Here is a 23,966-nt window from a genome sequence, read left to right on the forward strand (position 1 = left end):
CTTTTGAAACAGCACTCCCCACAGATACCCCCGGGATGCTGCAAGCCTGGTGGTACAAGCGCAGGGGCTGGGCTCACGGCAGGCAGTAATTGGTGTTGTACAGAGGGGAAAAAGCCACCCCAAACCCCAGCTCCTTTCTGCCGTAAGGCGGTGGAGCTCGCGTGGCGTGGCTTAGAGACGCGGGCTTTGAAAGGGCAGCAGAATCCTCGCAGGGCAGGCGGTGTTGGGCAGCAAAGCTGTGCAACCCGTCCCGCTTTATCAGCACTTGAAAGGCAACTTCTGCAGCTCCGGGAGAACTTTGCTGATTTAGGCTGCCAGAGGGACCAGGGGAATTTCAGCTCCAGCTTGCAGCTGCATTTTAAAAACTTGGCTGTGTTCTTCGTATAGAGGCAAAGTTCAAAGAGGCAGAACATTATTCAATATGAGTAAAACACGGTCTTTTAAGATACACTTTCAAACAGTGGCGCGTTAAATCAAAACAACTCGTGGAGGGGGAGAGTAAGGAAGAAAGATGGTCCTGTGGAAAAGAAAATCCTGCATCACTATTCCTGTTCTGCAATTTTGGAGGGGCCTGTATTTACACATTTAAATTGTCCAGCTGCGTGACCTTACCCTAGATAAGCTAGAAATGCATTACAATGTTTTCCAGAGAGTATAAGAAATGCAAAAAAGAAATGCAATTCAGTATAAGAGCCAGCGCACATTTGAGGATGTATTGGGGCCAGGCTGTGACACACGTGTTCACGCTACAGAGAACTTCACTCCTCCAAGAACAAGCTCCTGATTTCAAGAACACTATGCTATGGTGTAAGACACTATTTCAATTAAGCTATTATAATCTTAACCAGCAACAACAACCTATTATAATTAATAATACTTGATGATTTCTTTTCTATTCCTGTCAAGGGTTGCTTCAAGGTGACTCGCACACCGCAGAGAACACGCTCCTTGGAAACCCATGCAGTCTGAGTGCTCTGCAGTCTGGGAAGCCCCTTCACTTAAACCCCATCAGACTGTCTCTAATGAGTCTCTTCAGGTTGCTGCCAATTCTTCCAGCTCTTGGACAATCCCTTTTGAAGGATATTTGTATTTTAAGCTAAAGCAAACTTGCTTCTTCTGCGGGAGGCTAAGTGCCCAGCGGCATCCACCGTGCCGCAGGTTGGAGTGCACGTCCTTCCTGTGTTCCCATTTTCTTGGTTCACTCCAGCGCCTTTTGGCTTATTCACTGCAAAGTCAGTGGGTCACATCTTTCTTGGCCACTCTCCCTCCCCTGCCATGGCCAGGCACAATTTTCAGCTGTTCGCAGGGTCAGAGATGAGGCGCGGTGCTCTCTCCCCGCTCACCGCATCCCGGCTGCTAAGAGGGGACCATGCTGCACTTTGCGTGCAGCACCCACCGATGCCTTCGCCTGGCCTTGTACCCCGGGGTGCGCTGTGACGGCCCCGCTGAGCCTTCCCCATTCGCTTCGAACGGGATCTGCTCTACTGATCCCCCTAACAGGGGCTTTCCCTGCAGCTCAAGGCCCTGCTCAGTCTGTGCTCAACAGCATCTTTTTCATGGTCTTGCTCTGCAAAATTTCCATGGGTAGAGCTTGAGTTCCATATGTCCCTTTTTTTTTCTTTTTTTTTAAAGTCTGGGCAAAATCCCTACGGACTTCAAATAGTCATTGGCTGCTCACACTAGCTGCCCTCAGAGCCAGCGTTTATCTGGGATACTCTAATACTCTAGCTACTTTTCTCACAAGAGGTGAGCAGAGTTATTAAGAACATTGCAGATACTGTGGTAATCGAGTAATACTGCATTTTTAATCACAGCCATTATAAATGGGCATATGGAAGATGTGAGAAATAACAATTGTACAGGATATCCAGGGAAGCATTTTGAGTCCTCAGGCATAGTTCAACAGCAATGAACAGTGGAAAATGAATGCTGATCTCCTGTAACATATAATAAGATTTTTTAGTTTGCTTGAAGCAAATCTGTACTTTAAACATGGATATACACGCATATGCATATATATATATATTTATAGATGCATATACATATATAGCTTACTGTTGAATCAATGCTGAACACATTTTGCTGTTACCTCTAAGAATATGCAATGCCTTTCATTTGTCAACCACTGCCATAAATAATCATGAATTCTGGCCACATATTTTTTCTCTTGCAATGGCTGGCGTGGTACCTCCTTAGTTATTACAATAGTCTGAAGCATCCTGAACTATAAAGAAGTTTCCAAATCTCTGCTAGATCTGCGCTTAGCTAAACACATTGTCTAGACTCGTCGCTACACAAAACAGGGATACATAACGTGGAGGCAAAGGAGGAGCACGCAGACATCCACAGTAACTCTATGACCTCTCTATCACTTTCTCAAAGACACAACATCATGTTTATTGCCAAGTGCACAGAATGAGGGCCTCAGATACCCGAATTCCCAGGAGGTTCTACAAAAGCAAGGAACAGGAATTCAATACTAATATAAACCTTTAAAAGAATACTGATTAAACAGGAAAGAGGGGGAAAAAAACCCTCAAAATACATCAAAGACAAATGTAATTGCTTTTGAATGAAACCAGATTGCTTTTTACCTACCTACCTTAAAGGCAAGCACTCCAGCCTGGGATAGAGAATACCAAAAACCACTGGTAGAAGTAGAGGCACAAGTATTTTGTAGGCAAAGTTATCCTATTTTGATTTAATAGCTCAAAGGCTTATCTGGATTTCAGACAAGAGGAGGATGCAATTTACTGCTTCTTTCCCACAAATGAGCAGGGATAGTTAAAACATTTGGGAACACTTTGAATATTGATCTGTCCTAGAATAAGATATAAGGAATTTGACTTGCTATGGAAACGTATCAATCTTCAAACCTTGATATGACCCAAAGCGGCCTTCAAACGAAAGCTGGAAAATCCTCTGGGAAGATGCCATTAGAACCATCAGCTCAGGGACTTCTCGCGTCTCCTCTGCCGAGCAGGACCAGGATCAGCACTTTGAAGCTGGCACGTCACCACTCAAAGTGTATCAGGAAAGGAGCTGTACCTATTCTTTCCTCAAAAATAACGTCACATTCTGTCGCCACTGCATGTCACCGCAGCAGCCCATTCCTCACAACGCTGAAAGACAATCAATCATGGCTGCAAATCACCTTGTTAAAAATAGTGGCCACCGGAGACTTTCCTATGACACCTCAGGCAGCGGAGAAGCCATGATAAATGTTTGCTGACACAAAACAAAGTCATGCGGTATTTAACCCCTCAGCTGGTAAACAACTGAGCATAAGTTGGAAAAATCTCAGATTTCAGGAGATTTACAAAAGTACCGATGACAGATTTCACAACATAATTTCTGCTCCAAGAGTGAATACACTCCTATTAGTTAAGTTCAGCGATAAGCTACAACAGCCCTTGTACCATACTGGAAACTGCATGGTTACACCACACTTAAATAACAAACCAACAATACAGTTGAAAAGAAAACACTAAAGATCCTTATAACTGTATTTTTCCAAGCATATAAACAAGTTCACTTGTATTCCACGTACAGCTTACAACCTCGCTAATTCTTCACCCATAAATTTTCTGAAACTCTAGTTTGGTTTTTTTCCCATTTCACTCCCTGTAAGAAAAGTCCCTGGGGATGGAGGATGAGCCAGAAATTTCAGTGGGAATATTCCCACTTCAATAGGTTTGCATCAGACCCCAAACAGGGAATTATTTTCTTCACACTTTGGGACACAGACTTTATCAGAGTCTGACTGAGTGCCAGATATTGAGTTTGCAAATGACTGGATTAAATATCAAGGAGGCAGATATTCAGCATTTCAGGCACAGGGTCCGTGAAAGGCCACTGCCAGGCTGGCTTTCAGTACTCTGCAGTTAGAATAACAGCCCTGTACACGTGTAACGAGCACATGAGAGCGGCAGTACAGAGAATTACTCTACAAAACTGTTGCTTTTGCAAATTCCACATCTAGGAAGGGATCACCAGGATCCACATTCCCTTCAACCCAAGTCTGCACTTTCTCTGCATCCAGAGAAAGAGATACCAGCTAGATAGTTCTCATCTCCATCAGTCTTCAACAGAGAGCCAGCAACATCAAACCTCTCCTACGTTGCCCCTATGTCAAGAGGAGGCAAAGCTACTGTTGTCAGATTAATGTTTGAAAGCTAGTGATAACTTTAAGACTTTTTTTCAACTGTACCTGGTTTAGAGCCTTCGTCAACAGATCCATTATAGACTTGGTTTATAAACTCCGGTCTGTTGTCATTCATATCAATCACATAGATGTAAAGGTCAATAGGATTCTCCACCTTGTTTCCATTCATATCCACTGCATGAGCCCGGAGCTGGGAATAAGCACAATGAAAGCATAATATCAGCAATTGGATTTGTCGCAGAGTGAGAGACCATGTTTTGTAGGAATTGACTTCACCTCATAAATACTTTCTCAAAATTGAACTGAGCGGGTATCTAATTCCAGCAGAAAGCAGCAACATGGTTTCCATCTAGACTCTACACACAGACAGTTTTTCAAGGCTTAACATAATATTGAAATAATATTTTAAAATAGCAATAGTCAGTGGAAACACTTTAACTCTGGGGTAGTGATGCTATCTCCTTCACTGCTAATAGACCACTGTATTTTAGAGACGTGGTGAACCTTGTCTGACAATCCGAAAAGCAAATTTTGCTTAGTCCCAAACACAGCGAGGAAATGAGTTTGACTGAGAGGTTTCTTATGGGAACCTGCAGCCTTTCATACTCGTAATAACAGGGATTAATAAGCGAAGAGATTTCAGAATGGCATTAGTATTGTTTATTCTTTGTTTAATCATGGTCTCTAGGAACAGCAACAGCTACCAACCCCATAGCTCTATGCACCAAAAGATATAAAAAAAGTCCCTTTCCTTCAAACGATGGGAGCCCCTGTGGCACTGAGAATGAAATATTTTTCTCAGGCTTAACTAAAATATCCAGTGATGAAGCATTACAATAACCAGAGCCACAGTGTTAAGTCCTCAGTTAGCGTGGAACTGCGGCTTTATCTTATTAGCAATAACCATCAGTAATAATGCTCGAAAACAAGAGCATCTGTTTTCTGAACAAAAGGGACAGATACAGCATGTCAAAATGAGTAATTAATAAAACAAAGCAATCAACAATAGTCTGGAACAATCAGTAATCAGGTGAAAAAAATGGATAGCTTTCTCATTAAAGGGAACAGATGGCTACTCTAAATGGTGCGTGTGCTGAACGGAGCTGCCGATGTCAGCTTCAGAAAGAAAAATGACAGAGAAGCGAGAAGAGGGCTGCACGGCCCCTGACGATGGCTGGGCAGCGGAGAGGCATTGCCTGGGTGCAGGCGCTGCAGATTTCCTTTGTCACCCCTCTTCATTTCAGCACCAGTGAGCACTGCTGAACCTCCACACCGCCACGAAAATCGGGGACAGCGCGCAGGATGGCTGCGTGACATCCCGCAAGGCTGGCGGGATGAAGAATGAAGGCTTCAGAGGACATTAGCGTGGTGCAAGGGCTGGCTGGAAGAGCAGGGCTGAGGGACAGGGAACCTACCCACCACCCCGCGGCGAGCATTTTGTATGACACAAGCCCTGCGAGCGTGCCGACACACCAGCTCGTGCCTTCGGGGGAAGGAGGACTCTCTGGTCCCTCCCAGCAGCTCCCCGGGCCATCGTGCTGCTGCCGGGAGTCGGAGTGCCTGTGCCAAGGAGGTCTCCAGCTCCTCTGATGCATGACAAATAAATGTGCTAATTGCATTAGCACTGGTTTCCGTCTTTCACTCTTGCTGTGCTGTGATTGATGTAACTTTCTCCTTCATGTATGGTGTTCAGAAGTCCAGAGCTTAACAAAAGAAACTGCGTGCTATTAGGATGGGCTGGATTAACATTTAATCAAGCAAAGAGAACAAACTGCCACGTGAAATGAGCTGGGAGAAACCCTTTTTTTTTTTAAGGAAGTTAAGCAGCACTTCTTTATAGACTGAAGAAGTCCGGCTTCATTTCCAATACAGGATGTACCATTTGTATTTCATGACTTGTAATGCTCTTAATATCTGCATTTCTTGCCTGCATACAAACTGCTTTGACTCCCACCTGTTGAGCGATCCTTCATCACGTCAGATGTAGCAATTCAATAACTCTGCCAGTCAGAGGTCAGACTGCCTTTGAAAAAAAGTAATTCGGAGCTAAAATTAAAGTTATTATCTTCAAACCGAGGCAGCACTGGGCTCTCTCTTGCTGCATTTCCAGCAGCGGAAACGGTTCCATTCAGAGATAAAGCAGAGAGAAGAGCTGATATCTTCCCCCTCAGATCTGACTCTCCCCCTGCAAATTTTTAATTACATTTGATAGCTTTTGTTTGAAATCTCCAGGAGTAAGGGATTTCTCAGCAACGCACGTCTATCTGCTTGTTGCACTCACTAAGCACATGTACCCATGAACGCGCTACTGCCTGCACTCAAGGAAAAAAGATTCAATAAGCACAACTGCAGCAACCTCATCAAACCTGCGGTGACGCGCACAAGTGTCACCTCTGTCCTGAGCCCAGCACCAGCACCCAGGATGAGTTATGGGAGGGAGGACACTGCCTGGGGACACAGGCACTGGTGACTGATGGCTTTTGGGCAGCCAGGAGGATGGCATCTGCTCCCCAAGCCCAGCGCAGCAGACCCTGCGCCTTTATGTCCTGGATTGTGCTGGTATCTGGGTGTTCATAGCTGCTCCTCTGCTCTCCAACGTGGTTGGTGCTGCTGCCCTCTCTGCACACCCCTCTTCTCTCTCCTGCTCCTTTTTTGCCTGACTTCAAGGAACTTTTCTTCTTTTTTCCTCTTGTGCTTGCTTGCATGAATTTTCTCTATTCGTATTCTTTTTAACAATTCTCCTGTGCTAACGCCTCCGCATCCTCACACAACGCGTTGCTCCTCTGTGGTCAGCGACAACTGCAGCAGAGGGAGAAGAGAGGCTTGAGCCAGAGGGTTGAATCTCAACTCAGCTCAATGGGAGCTCTTCCTCGTTAGAGACCGTTTCTCATTAGAGACCATTCCCAGTGGAGAGAGCAAAGGAAGGAGGGACTCCAGTGGGGCAATCTGTCCACTGGGAAACTAGTTGTATCTCCAAGGCAGATCAGACACTACATTTCCCTTCCTTAATTCATCTTCTCCCTTGTTCTCCTGCCCTCCTCTTCACATTAATGAGGCATCCTCAAGCTGGACAACACACTTTGTTCTGGAGTTGTTTTTCAGATGCCGAGACAGGGCTCGTTTGTGCAAGGCACAGTTTGAGTCTAATACGGTGCTCCACGGCTCAGGCCACCATCTGCCCCAGCCTGTGACCAAGCGGGTGTTGTGGTGGTAGAGCGACGGATGGGATGAAAGGCAGACACATGCGAGAGCTCTGCAGCACTGGGCAGGGCACAAAAGGTGACGGCTGTGCTCTGTCAGACACACACATCATTTTGAGCTGGGAAAGCCACCACCAAAAACCCCCGGTGAGCAGAACCTGGGCCACGGGACACATGCCAGACACAGGTCATGCACGCGTGTTCGAATGGAAGCTGGTGGCTAGCTGGAGACACAGTTAAGAAACATTTATAAAGTTGGTTTGAAATATTTACATTGTCCCCAAGAGGGAGAACATGACAGGAGTAGAGAAGGAATAAATAATATCAAATGAAATACCTTGCAGAGGATTCTAAAAAATTAATACAGGTAGCTGGCTAATGTCTAGCTGTTGTGTCGCTCCGCTGTACATCAGTCAAAGAGATGGGTCAATATTCTTTAACAAATATTGTTTAAAAGTATGACAATCATTGCTATCATATTCAGCAGCAGCTACCACGGGTCTCTGAGGTTTTTCTACTGACAGTTTCCACTGTAAACGTAGCTGTTGGCATACAAATGATTCAGTATCGTGATTATTGATTACACTGGAGGCTGGTGGTATCTGAAGGTAGTTAGTCAAAGTCAACATAGTGAATTGTGTTAAATATGAATATTACTTATGCGCTAATACCACTAATACAAATATACGTTATCAATCAGTGACAGCGCCTTTAAGCAATAAGCATACAATGTCATGCCTAATTTGTGTGCTCTTAATTGTGATTAAAAGTTCAGATTAGAGTATTGCGACACAAATGGCTGGTATTACTCAATAGAACTTGGTTCAAAATACTGGAATTAGCTATTGTATCCCTTAATTTCTAGTAAACTTCTTCGTCTCCTTGCACTTCAAATAACTCCTCCTTAGACTATAACCCACCTGTTCTGCTCCAGCCATTTCTGAGACAGGATTTCATCAGTGTGATGCTGAAGGCATACACACATGTCTGGGACTGGATTAGGACTTGCTTCAAAGTTTCCCCATAACGATACTACTTGAGTATCATAAGCAATGACTACTTACTGACACGTTTATACGTTTATGTTGATGTCTTTTGAAAAAAGAGCTCAAAAAAGTCTTGGAAAACTAACCTGCCAATTTACTATCCTTTGTACTTGCCAGGCCTTAACTGCAGCTTGCTATGAAACCGGTGTCTGGATCGGAAAAGACATTCAGAGTCGCTAATTCTATCAGCGGTACAAATGGGACTTTGGGAACGCAGTTAAATAAGGCCAAGAGAACTCATGCATATTAAATATTATGACCTGCTGAAACTTCTTTGGCATGCAATAAACATTAAGGGCTGACTACAAGGCAGATGCAACAACGCATGTTTGCTGCAGTGAGACGGCAGCAAGACGGGGAGAGTGAGCTCGTGCTTGTGCTGGGAGCGTGCCCCCCGGCCGCGTCCCCAGGCACGGGCACTGAGGACGCTGGAGTGGCTCCCACAGCATCACTCAGTGCAACGTGTGCAGTCGTGTACCACAACGTGGTGTTGGTTAAGTGGCTGCAAAGCCCTTCTCATTTTTCTCTGCTCATATTTGCAGCTGACTCTGCGTCTGGGATGTCTGTGAGGTCCCTGGAGAATTTGTACTCTGGTTTGTAGCACAGACGAGAAAACAGACGAGGCCAAAATACAGCTGAACTTGCGATCACTACCACTGCCAGCTGTGCTGGGAGGTTAACGTGGGAACGCTAGCACACACTGCGCCTGGGCAGACTCTCTGAGTCCCGGAGGCATATACATCTCTGCATACATCAAGCTTGGAATGATCCTCCCTAAAACTTCAAGAATGATCTTGAGAACAGGGGAAGTTCTGCTACAGAACTCCACAGATCTAATTAGAAAAAATCTGTTTCACCTTAGGGAAAAAGGTAGGTTTCATCAGACAAATGGCTTGCTAAATGCAGGGAGAGTTAAAACACTGGTATTTTAAAAATGGTAGTCCTGAAGCAATACAGATAATTACGCATAAGAAAATATGTGTTGAAAATGTGGAAGTTAATGAAACAGAACCCTTCATATGTAGCCTCGCAAATACTTGCATATTATTATTTTTTTTTATATAATTAGTTTTTAGATTACCTGGGAATGAAAACAGCAAGGACAACACTTGACAGTGACAGAGATGCTGAAAAGACTTCATTCTGTTCAGGACTGCAGAAAACCTGAAGCTTTATAAATGCACCCATCTTCAGCCTGGATCAGACAAGAAGTCCATGTCCTCCTGGGTACGAGGGACCAGGGATGGTGCCTTGCAGCTCCACTGACACCCTTTACTCCAGCTGAAGAGTTAAGCTACTAATATGAAGTAAAGAAACCTCTACAGCAGATGTCAAACCAATTTACAGATGGCCAAGCTCTACAGTTCAGATCCAAGCCTACACCTCAGTCACGGCTTTTCCAGTACTCAATGTAAGCCGGGCTCCAAATCCATCTTTCCTTCCAATTAGAGACTCAGCTATATGAAGTGGCATAAATTCATCGACTTCTCTGAAACTTTTAACAGCCGAGGCTTTGCACTGTATCTTCTTTCTGGAAGCTGGCCTAATTTTTTCCAGTTTCTAGGACTGTCTATTCCTGCCGTAAGTTTCTGCACTAGTGTTTGAGTCATTGCTTTGTACATGGTGTATTTATAAATGCTTTGTAAAGGGTTATTAAATGAACAATTGATGGTTCAATAAACCATCAATCCATTGCTATTGAGGCTGAAGGATCTAAAGGGTTGTTTACAGCCATGACTTAAAATGTTCTCCATCATCTCCTACTGTCCTGCTAACAAAGATTTTCTATAACTCACTATTCCTGTCTATAAGGTCTCATGACATACTTATCAGTTATTCACTCTCTATAAACTACATCTTCCTGTAACCTTCAGCGTGTGAATATGCCTGTTTACATGCAGATGTCACTGGTTCAAGGCTTCCGTAAGGAACAGAAAAGGCTGGAAATCCTGCGCTGCGTACGAGGCAGGCTCTCCCAGGCACCTTGGCCAAGGCGAGAAGTCAGTTTACTGAATTCACTGTAACTGGTAGGCTAAGTTTGCTATTAGGGAGCACATCATTTGTTATTATGGAGGACAAAATCTTTTTCATCTTATGTTTTTGACTGAGAGGGTCTGATAGTAGACATCACAGTGGCTCCATCAAAAGCGTTAACTTGTGTGTTGTATTATTGACTACGCTGTTATAATAACCTGGCACTGCTGAAACAATATCAACAATGTTGAGATGACACACGCTGTATCTCAAATATTCCTTCTTCAAAACAACCTCTCTTCATATTTTCCCAGGCACAACAAACAAAATAATTGTTCTTGTTCACAGAGGATAAAATAATTTTCCTTCAGATCTTCTTTTACCCAGGGGAAATCTCTTTTTCCACCCAACTAAAGAGGTAATCTATTTTCTTTATCCTTCCACCCCAGTCCAGAAGCTGTGTCAACATGGTTAACTGGATACCTGATAAAGCTGACAGAATGTGCATCTCCGACGGCGCAGTTAGGAATATGGTGTCAGTGGAAGTGACCCGTACCGTTTCACTGACATTACAGCATCCCTGGGAACGGCTATTACGATGCCGATAGATGTGGCTAATGCTGATACAAAGCAATCCATGAACAACCTTTCACAACCACTCCAGGAGAGAACTAAAGCGTAGATGCAGAAAGTGTTTGAAATTTTGCAGGGCTATCATGCAAGGTACAACACATTTTTTTAGCAATTTGTGGGACTGTCGCTGCTGTGCAATTATGCTGCGCAAAATAGGGGCTAGGATTTATATCAAAACGTAATGGCCAATTACACTCGAAGTATTCTGCAGGTAGAGCATTTTATGAACTAGGATAGCGTGAGGCAACACTTTTCAGTGTAATTAATCTTAATTAATTTCCTCACATTTAATATTAGTCTATCTGCATATTTAAAAACCTATCTGACACACCCCCATCATACTGCCTGAACATCTCCTAGTGATTTAAAATGAAAAATGACTATACCAATTATTGCATGTTTAGCTGCAGTAATGATTCTTAAATTAGTAATTTCCCAAGATGTGCTAATGTAGCAATTGGCTTCTCGTGGTTTTAGGGGTTCAGTCAACACATAAATTTGCACGGCTTTAATAAACAGCGTGAAGTTGCAGCACTTTAAACAAATGACTCTGTGTCCAAAAAGGACGTTGGTTTAATGCCGCTTTGCATTGGTTTGCCTGATTTAGCAAGGGCAGGTTACACTGAAGGAAAGCAGAAGCGAAGCCAGCATCTCCATACGCACACAATTGCTTCGGCAGAGCGAGACTGAGACTCACACCGTTAGTTAAACCCGAGCACCCCTGCGCAACCAGCTCCTCAGGTCTCTGCTGACACAGGGACCCAGACCAAACTGGGAACTGAGCTCTGGTTTTGAACAAAACCCCTGGTCTTCTCAAAGCTGCGTGCCCCTTCTTGAACCCAGCAATTCCGGTACAGTTCTGCTTTGAGCTTGTGAACCTAGATAAAACTCAAATGTTTTTATGCTTACATGGTAGGAAGCTCTTTCTTCTCTGTCCATCGGGCGAGTTACATACATCCTGCCAGACACAGGGTCAATGCTGAAGACTTCCATCGGCGGCTGGTCGGCTCCCACTCCAGTGATGCTGTATCTGATATGGATCTCTTTGTCCTTATCAGAACGAATCTGGATGAAATAACAAAGACAGCAATCGATAAGTTTTGGACAAAAGCCATATGGATGTTTAAACAACTTTAAAGATCCGAGCCTGAAAGCTGCATAAATGTAATACCGCTGTCAATTTTGACAAGGGAGCTGTACGCCAAAGGTTTGGGGAAAAGCCAGGAAAAGTGTATTCCACATATTTTAAGCTATTTTTCTCCTCTTTTATTCATGACGATTCTCGAGGAATCATTGAAATTCTGACTTTTTGCCTTAGATGTGGAAGAACCTATACGCACAAAAAAAAAATAAAATGCTGTTTACATGTTATTGAAACCCTAGGCTCCTTAAAATGCCCAAATTGTTCAGCCATACCTGGAGTCTCCCAGCCATTAATCACCTCTGGAAACGCTGTCTGCAAGCTCCCACATCATGTCCTCAGTCCCTGTGACTGTGCACACGAACACTCCCATGAAATTGGAAGAACAGGGCTGTTTGCTCCCTCTTTGTCCAACCCCGCCGGCTTGACAAGGCAAGGCTGGGAATGCCCGGTGGGACGTTACCATTTCATGTGACTCTTTGTTGAGAAAAAGCGTGTTTGGCACGTTGCTTTTGAAACCCCTTCCCTCCCATACCTTGAGAACAACACCACAAACTGAATACAGTATGACGAATTACATGAACCTTGGATGCAGAGCTGAGAAAATAAAAAAAGGAAGGTTAATATGTTGTCCTAGCAACCCTGACTATTTCTTTAAACCCAAATTTAATTTTCTGATCAAACGCTGAAAGAAGTTCTTGCAACAGCATGACTATTCCTGAAAGAAAGTGCAAGGTACAAATAAATTACTACCCCCCGCACCACCACAAACTGTCTTGGCAGTGTAAAAGCAACGTGCATAAATTTTTCCCTAACAGGTCTACGAATACAACAAAGTAGCGGGAAGATAATAGAAATCTCGTAGCTGAGCACACGTCAGCATCTCTGCTACGGCAGCTGCACGCTCGGAGGAGCCCGGGTGGGCTCAGTGGGATGCAGGAGGCCCCCCAAACAGCCCCAATTTGGGGTGCAAAGGTAATTTCCCAAGGGAAGAGGAGGCTTCGCTCGTCAGGCAAAGGAATTGGGACGGGGCTGTGGGCTGCTCTCGCACTCCTCCCGCATGTGACCTACTGCTATTTCTTCCTCTCCTGACGCGGGAGGCTGACAAGATGCTGAACGCGTCGGTGCAGAATAATATCAGATCCCCTGGCTCTGCGCATCTCCTTTGATGCCTTTGTCCAGATCATTACCAAGTTTGTACACTGTTTTCTTTGTACTGCCTCCACCAAATAGTCTGCTCCCGTTAACGGCTAATAATGTCAGTTATTACTAGACACTGCCAGGATTGATTCGTGCTGCACCTACACTTCTGGAGCTGAAGGTCAGGGAACAGAGACAGTTTCATCTGTCTTTTCTCTACAGGATTCACTGCTTGTTAGGCTATTAGTACCAAGGAAAAGTGATTGGACTTACACTGGTCTAATCACTTAAAAGAGGTACCGGGGACATTGTGAAAGTGCCCTCATGCTGCACACAATGGTTTATACAGGTTTTTGTGGGCCCAGTGGTATTTGTAACAGGGACCCAAGTAGACAGGCATGAATCCAATTTTCATTAGCAAATCTGCAGGTGGAAAGGAGAGTATTAAAATCAAGCTTTGCTTGCACAACTGTGGTTTTAATGACGGCAACTGACTCACCAGTTCAATAACCGAAGTCCACAGTCCCCGTTTCCAGAAAGCCAGCTTTCACCCTGCCAGGCGCAAAGGGCTGAAAATTGAACCTGCATGAGTATCTGTGTAAACGTAGAGCTCAAGTCAGGGAGTTCAAGCTCCAGCCCGTTACGTACATGTTTGAGGCGAGGCTTAAGGTAAGTGAAAATGTGGGAAGCCAACGGAGGACCTCTAGCTTTGAGCCAGCGTGGGACTCCCACCTTAGAAATTAAAAAGGGTAACACGGGACACAGAGTTTTATGTCTGTCTCTATCAGCGTGTGTCTGCACAGCTCCAAAGGACCTGTCAGGTGCCTTTCTGATAAAATGAGCCCTTCATCCTTAACAAAGCTCTTCCTTAAAAAAGGTGGAAGGGAAAAACAAAACCCAAATGAACCCAAGGTTTCCGCACTTTTCCTGCCTTTTTGCTCACTGAAAGATGGGAGCCGGGAGGGTCTCCCCAGTCCCAGCCTGGCTCACTTATGGCTGCAACTGGAGCACAAGCACCAAACAACAAACCAGTCTCCCTCCGAGGAACTAAAATGGAAGCAATTTTAACCTGAATCACAGAAGGCGACAGTCTGTTAGTTCTTCGTGGACATTTTTCTGCTCTATTTCCTGTTGCATATAGTACCCAGATCCCATTGTGATAGAAGCATTAGAAATGCATAGAGAGAGACAGACACAGGGAAAAGGAGGCTGGATTTAAATATTCAGTGCTAAAGGCACTATATTTTATTTTCAGGAAATGCAGATAAACAGAAGCTCTCTAAGAAAGCTATGTACAGTTTAATAAAGTGTATGCTATAGGATGTCCTTGCAGCACTTTTATTAGCATTAATAGGGCCTAAGCTGTCTGTATGTAAATCATTGCAGATCTAGGAGATGAAATGTATCCTAAGACCCACACGACTTACCTAATTATACTAAGAAAAATCCATGAGCTAATCATCCTGCATTGAGCAAAACAAAGATAGGGGGATAATGGCTTTAAGCTGAAGGAGGGGAGATTTAGATTAGATAATAGGAAGAAATTCTTCCCTGTGAGGAAGGTGGTGAGGCCCTGGCACAGGTTGCCCAGAGAAGTTGTGGCTGTCCCCTCCCTGGCAGTGTTCAAGGCCAGGCTGGATGGGGCTTTGGGCAACCTGGGCTAGTGGAGGGTGTCCCTGCCCATGGCAGGGGTGGGACTGGATGGGCTGTGAGGTCCCTTCCAACCCAAACCAGTCTGGGGTTCTATGTTGCAAATATTCAGCAATAACTCATTATTTGTTGCTAATTGCCATCATACTACAATGGTTTGCCTGTTACCTGTACTTAATTCCATTTCCAGTAAGAATACAAGAACGTGAAGTGTTCAGAAAAACCACGTAAGTAGCAGCACTTGTCACAGAAAGTTGCAAAGACCACTGACAATGAAGCATAGTGCATATTACTACCAGGGAGATATTCATCGCACAAAGGCACATGCTTTTTATATTGGAACATGTAATTTTAGCACTCTTAATGAGATTTAAAAAAAAAAATAAATTTTTTTTTTTTACAGTAATCCTGTAACATTTGACCAAAGGTTTCATTTGCATAATTCCCAGGGTGCAATTTAGTAAATCTTGTTGAGAAGTTAAGAACATTATCTGAATACAATGTAAGGTTTACTTCTTTTGTGGAAACTGTTCCTGGAACAGTTTACCATAATAACAATAATAATAATAACAACAATAATAATAACAATCGTCATCTCCTCTATTCCCAAGGAGCTCACTAGATCAGGAGAAAAAAATTACTGGTTGGGGGAATTTACTGGTTCAGGAGAGAGTGGCTTTTTCATTTGTTTATGCCTGGGAAGTGAGAAGATGTTAACATAGCTGTAGGATAATCGTCTGACTGGAGAACATACACATGAATTTTTTAAATTTATCTTTACTTTTACAATGCAGTCAAGAGTTATGCAGGGATCTGGGTTACAGAACAGGTCGTAGAAGGACAGTTTTCCTTAGCTGCATTTATACTTTTTTTTTACTCAGAGAACCCTTGGAGCTTTGAGCTTCTCCAGCACCAGGCATGGTACAACACTGTGTACGATGATGCGAGCAAGATGAATGATGATGGTTGATAACCGTCATAAGAGGGATTTGCTTGTAAAGCACCTTTCACTCTCTAAAAAAACCCTCTAGGATGGAGCTTAGATTGGATTGTTACACCGGTGAGAGAAAATGTCCCGGATAGAAAGGCAATTTATGGTGGAAGGATAGGATTGGGGATCCCATCTATCTTATGGACACAGGTGAAGTTTTCTGTGCAGGAACCCTAGGATGCTAAGTATTTTCACCTACGCTGACACGTACAAATGGACCATCTGGAAACTGTGGGACCGGCCACCAAAGCCACAGAGGGAACCTGCAGCAGAGCTGGGTACCAAATTCGCGTTGCCAGACCTCTGCTTGGCTGCGGCAAGCAAGGACACAGCGGCCTCGCAGCCCAGCGGCGAAGCAGGGGGCGGGTCTGAGCTCGAAGCATTGATGCACCATCCAAAATGGAGCACAAGGGCTGCAGTCAACAGTTGCAACTCAGAACCAGAAGGCCAAGAGTCTGACTCAGTTCTCATTTCTATAGAGTAATCCCAGGAACAGGAGAAATCGGTGCGATTTCAGAGATTGGTATTTTCCACTGCAGGTTCTGATATAATAACTGAAATGTGTGAAAATGAACATTGCAATTCTTGAGATAATCAAGAGCTAAGCCCTTCAGAGCTGTTTTTTCTCCTTTGTAGCAACATCCCACTTAGATGGGCTTGAAAAGCAGCCTGCTTGTGACACAGGACTGCATCCCGCTTTTTCAGATAAAATCTTAGGGTTCGTGCATCTCCATCAGGATTTACTCTGTAGCTAAACTGTTCCCACAAGTTTTACTGGTAAGCAAAATTTCAACTGATGAGCTCCTTTGAGGTACCAGATTTTATCACTCCGTTTTGCTCCTGTTGATCCACATCCTTCTTGTGCTCTTAGCACTTCCATTTCTCGCTGAGGGGCTTTGAATTCACAAGCCCTCTCATCCTAGCAGACGACAAGAACCGTCCCACATCCCCGTAACTCTCCTGCAACAGGAGTGGAGGCAGTGTCGACTGTGGAAAGCTGTATGGTCAGCAGATTGGAGGACACCTGTGAGTCCATAAATTACACAGTTTTTGGAGCACGACATTGCCAGAAAAAAGTGGCCCAATGGAGATTGTTCAGACAGTAGTAAAGGAAATGCCTGGAAGCCTCAGAACTTGGGTGTGTAAGGAAAGGCAGAACAAACAAGGACAACTGAGACTACAGAAGAGAAGACAGTACTGTAACAACAGTATTCCTGTACCTGAGAACCGATATACAATGGATTTCACTCAGCCGTACAGGCTCTGGGTTCTGCCCATCACCGTGTGATGGGATATGTAAGTGGCTGGGAATGTATGTAGAGAAAGCAAAGCTGGCCATTTATACTCTGTTGCATTTTCTCTCCACAGAGCAAACTAGAAAATAAATTCCCCTTGAAGTTCTCCAACTTTCTTTATAACAGTATGGAATTAAGAATGCCCTTCAAAAAATACTTAATTTCCCAATCTCCCACAGAATACTACGCAACATTTGCACTAACATGACCTGGGGAGACTTAGACTTGATTTTTTTGTTTTATAAAACCCATTATAATTATTAATGAACACATAAAATAATGTAAATGATAAGCAGTAAGTGTCTTTTATTATTAAGCTCTTAGCTATTTTGCCCATTAAGAAAACCAAATTAAAATAATTGAAGACTATAATCTGTCATGCATTCAAAATGCTCCATAGAAATTCAGACAGGCAAACATATTCAAAGTCTTTAAATGAGCACACTTAAGAGTCAGCCTAAGCATTCCAGGATTGGCTCATTAATTTTAGTGGAAATATTTTAATTCAGCTACTCTTACTGCTCATTGAAATCCTTGCTAAGGACTTATTTATTTTTAACTGAATCTGCAATATGTTTAAGAGTCATTTGTATAAAAGTTCTTAACTCTTATTTCACAGTTGTTTTAGAAGCCAGTACAGAGATGCATCTCTAGCCGTGTATTTCCAAACAAATTACTGCATGCTGCTTAAAACATCACATATGGTCTCAATAAATAGATGCAAAAGTCAAATGGACAAAGAAAAATTAGGACAGATTTGGAGACCCAAGCAGGTTAAGGTGATATTTATTAACCTCTGTCCCCTTTTATCACACTTGTCAATGATCCCAATCTACTTCCCAGAAAGAAAGAGAAAAAAAAGAAAAAAGATCCTCTAAAATACTTCAGCTGTCTTCAGAGAAAGCCATCTATTCTGGGCCTTGCAAAGAGGATGCTCTGACATGCCAAGGGCAGCTATCACGTTTGAATAAAAGGAATGTTTCCACTAACTGCAACACTGGGCTTAATAGCAGCCTGCAAGTCTTTATCCACTACTGGACAAGACGACTACCAATTGAGCTAAGTTCCCCATGGCGGTGGTATTTACAAACAAGGTTAAGCAGGAAAAGATTTCTATTGGCAAAGAAAGGAAGGATGGAAACACATTTGTAACTGTGGATTTCTTTCATCCCTCTACCGGGGACTGGTTTCATCTCACACGTAACTGTTTAAAAACTTCCTATCTGGTTTAAGATAGCCAAATAAACAGAAGACAAGCAAACCTTTCCAGATGGAAATCCATCCTCCTCTCTTGAACGCTTAAGTACACATCAAATTTCCTGGAAGAAGCGGTTTTCTCTTTCCACATGTTGTAGAGACTAACGCTTACACTAGATGCCTGATTGCTACATGGCTGAGATTCACTGCAACAAATGCCACTCTTCCTGCAGTTACAATCAGCATTTAGCTACTATCATTATTACTATGCAAGAGCTTAAGTTTCTTCCTCCTCTTTAAAATCCAAATGCAAGCCCAAACTGTAAAAATGCTCCCTTTGTCCTTGTAGCTGGATGTCTCTCAGGGTGAACCTTCCTCTGCTCCAGTTGAAATCTGTGCGAAGTGATTTATAATACATTTATTTTGATGATGAAACAGAGTAAAACTAGTATGTCAGAGAGATTAAAGCTATCATTTAAGTTATTGATGTAACCGATGATGCAGCCAGCATTAGAGAAAGACATGAAACTATAAAACGTTCAAACCCAAAGAGAAGAACCTCTCACACACCAGCGGCTCGTGCTCTGCAGCCTGCAGAGGAACCCGTTCCCCATCCAGCTCGCCTGCTTCTTACCAGGAGTTTGCTTCCCCTGCACTGACCCTGCGAGCGCTTGGCTGAGGTGCTTCACCAAATGTTCAGCTGCTGGAAGCTCCCAGCGTTTCACAGGTCCTTTGGCTCTCATGCGGCTCCCGCTGTCCAAGGGCTGTTCTCCAGCACAGCAGCTCCCTTCGGGCCAATGACGTCCATGTGGATACGTTTCTCCGGAGCTTTCCCTATGCCCATTGGTAGCTTTGATAGTCTCCCTCTCTCCCTTCCAGGTTTTTTTGAATTGTTTACCAGGGTTTTTCTCCTCTACCTGGATGAAGATGTAACATCGAGCAGATGGAGAACAGGAGTATATAAATCGGACTCAACAAGGAGACCGTAATGCAGCAGGAAAGAAGACTTTCTGCCTGTGATTCTGGCCAATAACCATGTGTGACCCCATGCATAAGCACGGGATGAAAATTAACTTGTCAGACTCATGGTCCAATTCAAAACTACCATTATTCTGCTTGGGATAAAAGCAAAATAATAATCACTTTGCCTAGGAAATCCAATTTCGTACATGATCAGATGAGACGCTACAAGCACAGAACACCTGGTGCGCAGCAGTGCAACCAGGCTCAGGATCTGCTGCATTTTAACTTTGCTTTCCTACCTGCTGAAACAGCAAAGATTTATGTTTTAGCATGAGTTGTCTGGACACAAGGAGACTGAGGTCTGCAGGATTCGTGGGGCCAGTCTGCTCCCTGCGTAACTCTCCAGCTGGGCCAAGATTTCCGAGTGGTGACTTGGGACCGACAGCAGCTAAGACCGTGCCAGCCCTGCCAGGTCTCTGTCCTTACCAGTGAAAACTCAGTAAATTGCAATTTGTTGCGTGGTCTTCATGATTAAATAATTAAGCAATTTTCATTACTCGCTATTATGAAGGTCAAGACGCTAACGTGCCTTTATCAGGAACTGGCCCATGCTAATGGATCTTCCACATCTAACAGTAATTGATACGGCAGAGTAATTTCTCAAGCAACATGTGTCTTTCCTCAGGCCTTTTGCAGCCAGTTCAGTTTTGAAGTGCTCCACTGTGGAAAAGCTTCAGACTGCAGCAAGGTGAGTGAGAGGAAGAAGAGTGGCTCCGATGGGAAGAGAAGATTATTAAGGATCAGCAGAATACCACCACGTGACCAATGTCTTATCACTGCCAGAATGCTGATAGCAGGAGCAACAAAACTCATTCTTACTACTCTTTCTCTTATCTCTTTTACAAGAAAGCAGATTCTTCAGTGTAGTGACTGAAGGCATCTCAGTGGAGTTGCATGTGCTGCTATCGGGTGAATTTTGGCCCTGAAGAACTGAGCCTGGTTCACACTGTGCAAGATGCAAGTGGCTGATATTAAGTAACTGGGATTTGAACCAGATGCACAAGCCCTCCTCTGCTGTAGAGGATGCTCCTTGACCAAAGGTCAAAGAAAATACCTCTGAGAGTTCAAAACACGCTGTTCTTATTCCTGTGCTGGAGGAATCATGACAGGCAAGAGAAGATCATCCTTCATAATCTATTTATGAAGGGCTACGCACTGTTATCCTTAGGTAGGGTACTATCCTGCAGCGCCTTCTTGCAGCTGACCCTACTGCTGCCTGCGATGGCTCTGCCTAAGTGAAGACTAAGTCAAGATAAATAAATCACGGCAGTGGGACTTTGTCCTCATTTCTTTTTGAAGTGTGTCTGTCCTGAAGCCTTATGCCACAGCTGCCACAAAGCCAGGCAAACAGGATCCAGCACCTTTCTGGGTAAAACTGAGCAGGAACCCCGAGGGCTCGGTGCAGAAGATAACCAAAGGTAGCAAATACTGACCTGCGCAGGAGTAACCTGATCACTGTAACTAATGATCAAAGCCCTCAGCTAGTATAAATCAGTGTAGACTCACTGGCTTCAGACAGAGGCATGCTAATTTATTTCACCTGAAAATCTAGTCCCTGGCATTTAAAAATTAAGCTGCACAGCAGAAGAATGAGGAAGAACAGTCTTTGTACGACACGCAGCATTTTAACACAAGCAGCATTCCTCTCGGTAGGACAGTGAGCTTGGACACAGGGAGAAAGTGTGGAGAACACAGACACTTGTGTCTTCAAGAGGGGAGTTTTTCCCAGACTCAAGGGATATATTTGGTTTTAGTATGACCTTTGCTTTTGCAATGAGCTCTGGCTTTCCCAATCATACCTATTAGCCATGCATTGAATTCACATTTTGTACAACACCTAAAGATATCACTGATCATGGAGAAGCGGTGCCGAGGCATGATTGCGAATGCTAGTCTCAGCATAAAATTAAGCTGTTGGACCTGTCTGCAAATAGCTAACAATAGGAAACAACAATAAAACCCTCTAGTGTGTACATGTTGGAGAACAAAATCTGCTGAGGCTCATGATCGAGACACTACTTTGGGATGCTTGCAGAGCAGGATTTAAAGCTCTGCAGCTCTCAAAGTCTCTCTAATAAATTTAATTATAGGAAAAGCAAACCCATTCCTTTGTTCTGTAGGGTAGATTACATGGCACAATGTTTACAGAAGTTATTTCAATGGTCAGTAAAGGGAACCACCAACCATGAGGAGGCAGAAAGTGAAGTTCTCCCTATGCAGTATAGGAGCAATGCCACCTGGCATCAGTGCAGGTTTAGCCTTTACCATTTATTCTCCACTGAACGAAACCAGTGAGAGATGACTTTGGTCTTTGGACTCATCCTTAAATACCATGGAACTCTCAGACAAAATACTGCATCTTCTGTAACTTCCCCCTGATAGCCAAATTCTGCCCATGGATGGATACGTACACTTCCTTCTGCAACAGGAGACAGCAGCTAAGCAGGACATCCGAGAGCTGCATTTTTCCTTCAAGCAACTGCTGACGAGACACCGTGAGAACTCTGCAGTCAGGAAAATCCGGCACGGTAACAGCAAACAGGCAGAAGCCAGGCACACGCACCCCAGCCCGCACCACACGATCCAGCACCGTGCCGACACGTACGCATTTGGTGTGCGGCTACAAACACTGTGCACCAGCTACCCAGGGAAAACGCTCACCACCAGCTACAGGCAGGCACTGCCACGTGTGTGCCAGCTGCATCCGCCATCACCTACGAGCATCCAGCCTCCCGCAGCCCCCTCCCAGGCAGCTCTCCTCCGCCCTGGCCGTCCTCCCTCATCTTCCTGCAGCTCGGCCGCTTTGCTAAGGGTCCCCCGGCAGCTGCAGCTCCTGCTCTCGGGCCCCCACTTCTCAAAGGTACCCTTCCCTCTGGCACGGGTGTCTTTAGACTCAAACACCCACCACCTCTGCAAAGCTGCTCCGTGCATTAGGGATGGGAGATTGCCTTCTAGGAAATTTCAAACCCAGCTGAACTCTGCTCATTTGGAACGAATTCACAGGGCTGAATTTTTGGCAACTTTTTCTCTTTCATTAACTGTACTTCTGTGAGGGTTAGATCTAAGACCCTTGCTTACTCTGACTTGAATTCATGTTAGAGTTGTTCATATAACTTATTGATGCGCTTCTAGTCCACGTGCTTTTAACACAAGAGGCAGACAGGCCTGCTTCAGGACATGGCACCATATATGTTAAAAAAAAAAAAAGCAAAAAAAAGCAGTAATTTCTGACATGTTTTAGAGCCTTTTTACATCTCACTTCCATTTATGGCACATTCTGTTTTTGAATTTAACCCCACAAAGCCAGTACCAGTTCTCAAAAGCCACAAGCACGGACACAACCATAAGCCTCCCCCCCCCCGCCCCGAAATCCCCAATAACGACGATGGCGTTCATGTAGGTAGCTCTGTTTGCAGAAGGCGCGCAGTACAGACGCCTGAGCAAGCAGCTGAGCAGCCGCACTCCTGAACCTCACCTGCAGACGGACTCACGCAAGCACACCCCAATACCGCACAGGCAGGCGGGGGGGCTGTGCTCCCGTGCACCGTGAGATGCACCGCGTGGCAGCCCGGAGCATCACTAACGCTCCAAAGACCAGGATCTCAAGAGGCTCGCCACAAGGAGTCTTCCTATCGCTAATAATTTACAGGGGGGACATGTTAATTTGCTGATGCCATTTGCCTTTCCAAGCGCTTCCAGGATAGATGCGAGGTGCAAACCGCTCGCTCGGATTTTCTGTGCGAACCCGGAGCTTGGTGGCCTTGGCTCCCGAGGACAGTGGAGTCCAGTCTGATCCGGGATGCTTGTGCTCGACTGCCTTTTTAATTGCAGATACTCTGACAGACATCTAGAATTTCTTGTTTAATTTTTTTGCAGTGTTATTAATTGATAATTTAATTTCCGATCTGGTGAATTACATGCAATTCCTTCACCATCAGTTAAATGACAAGTTTAGAGCAGAATAGTTTAGGTAAGCAGATTGTCAGTGCTTATGGCTGTAAGACATAATTATGTACAGCCAACTGTGTAACGCGCTTGAAAAAATTATAAGCCTAGGCACAGAAATTAAAATTATTTCAAGATGAAGTTGTACAAATACAGCTGCAAAAAGCTGCAAAATCCTATTAATTTATTCCAACTGTAGTGGGTAGTGCAGCGGGGTTCCAGCCCCCGCCGCCCTGCCAAAGATAGTTTTAACTATAACACACAACGAATCAAAGGCTGGATGTTTAAATCTAAATGTGGCTCCAGAAAACTATTTCAGCTATTATTTATGTACTCATAAACTTCTGGGCATCAGCTGGTAACTTGGCGTGATGACTCCTCAGCGTGTCAGGGCAAACATTAAACGCTAAATTACCATATGTCAGCTTAGGGTAGTTAATAATTCTACCACATCTTGGACAACTTGAAGGCTTTTCTGAAACTGCTGTCAAATCGAATCTTTCCTTCGATCAATAAAGCAGCACAATGAAATACGCTATTTGTGGTATCGGAAAGAACAGATTAGC

At 44.2% G+C, this 23,966-nt stretch overlaps 1 protein-coding gene across 1 annotated transcript in view; it reads right to left on the reverse strand.

The window, feature by feature from the left end:
• Nucleotides 1-23,966, reverse strand: part of CDH4 (cadherin 4) — a 456,469-nt gene that overhangs the window by 89,275 nt on the left and 343,228 nt on the right. The window contains exons 5-6 of the mRNA XM_075768653.1: nt 11,928-12,083; nt 4,211-4,355 (exon numbers count right to left, since the gene is read on the reverse strand). Coding sequence (XP_075624768.1) covers nt 4,211-4,355; nt 11,928-12,083 — 301 coding nt within the window. The remainder of the gene's footprint in view (nt 1-4,210; nt 4,356-11,927; nt 12,084-23,966) is intronic.

Source organism: Balearica regulorum, chromosome 16 (genome assembly GCF_011004875.1).
Source record: "Balearica regulorum gibbericeps isolate bBalReg1 chromosome 16, bBalReg1.pri, whole genome shotgun sequence".
Taxonomy (NCBI): domain Eukaryota; kingdom Metazoa; phylum Chordata; class Aves; order Gruiformes; family Gruidae; genus Balearica; species Balearica regulorum.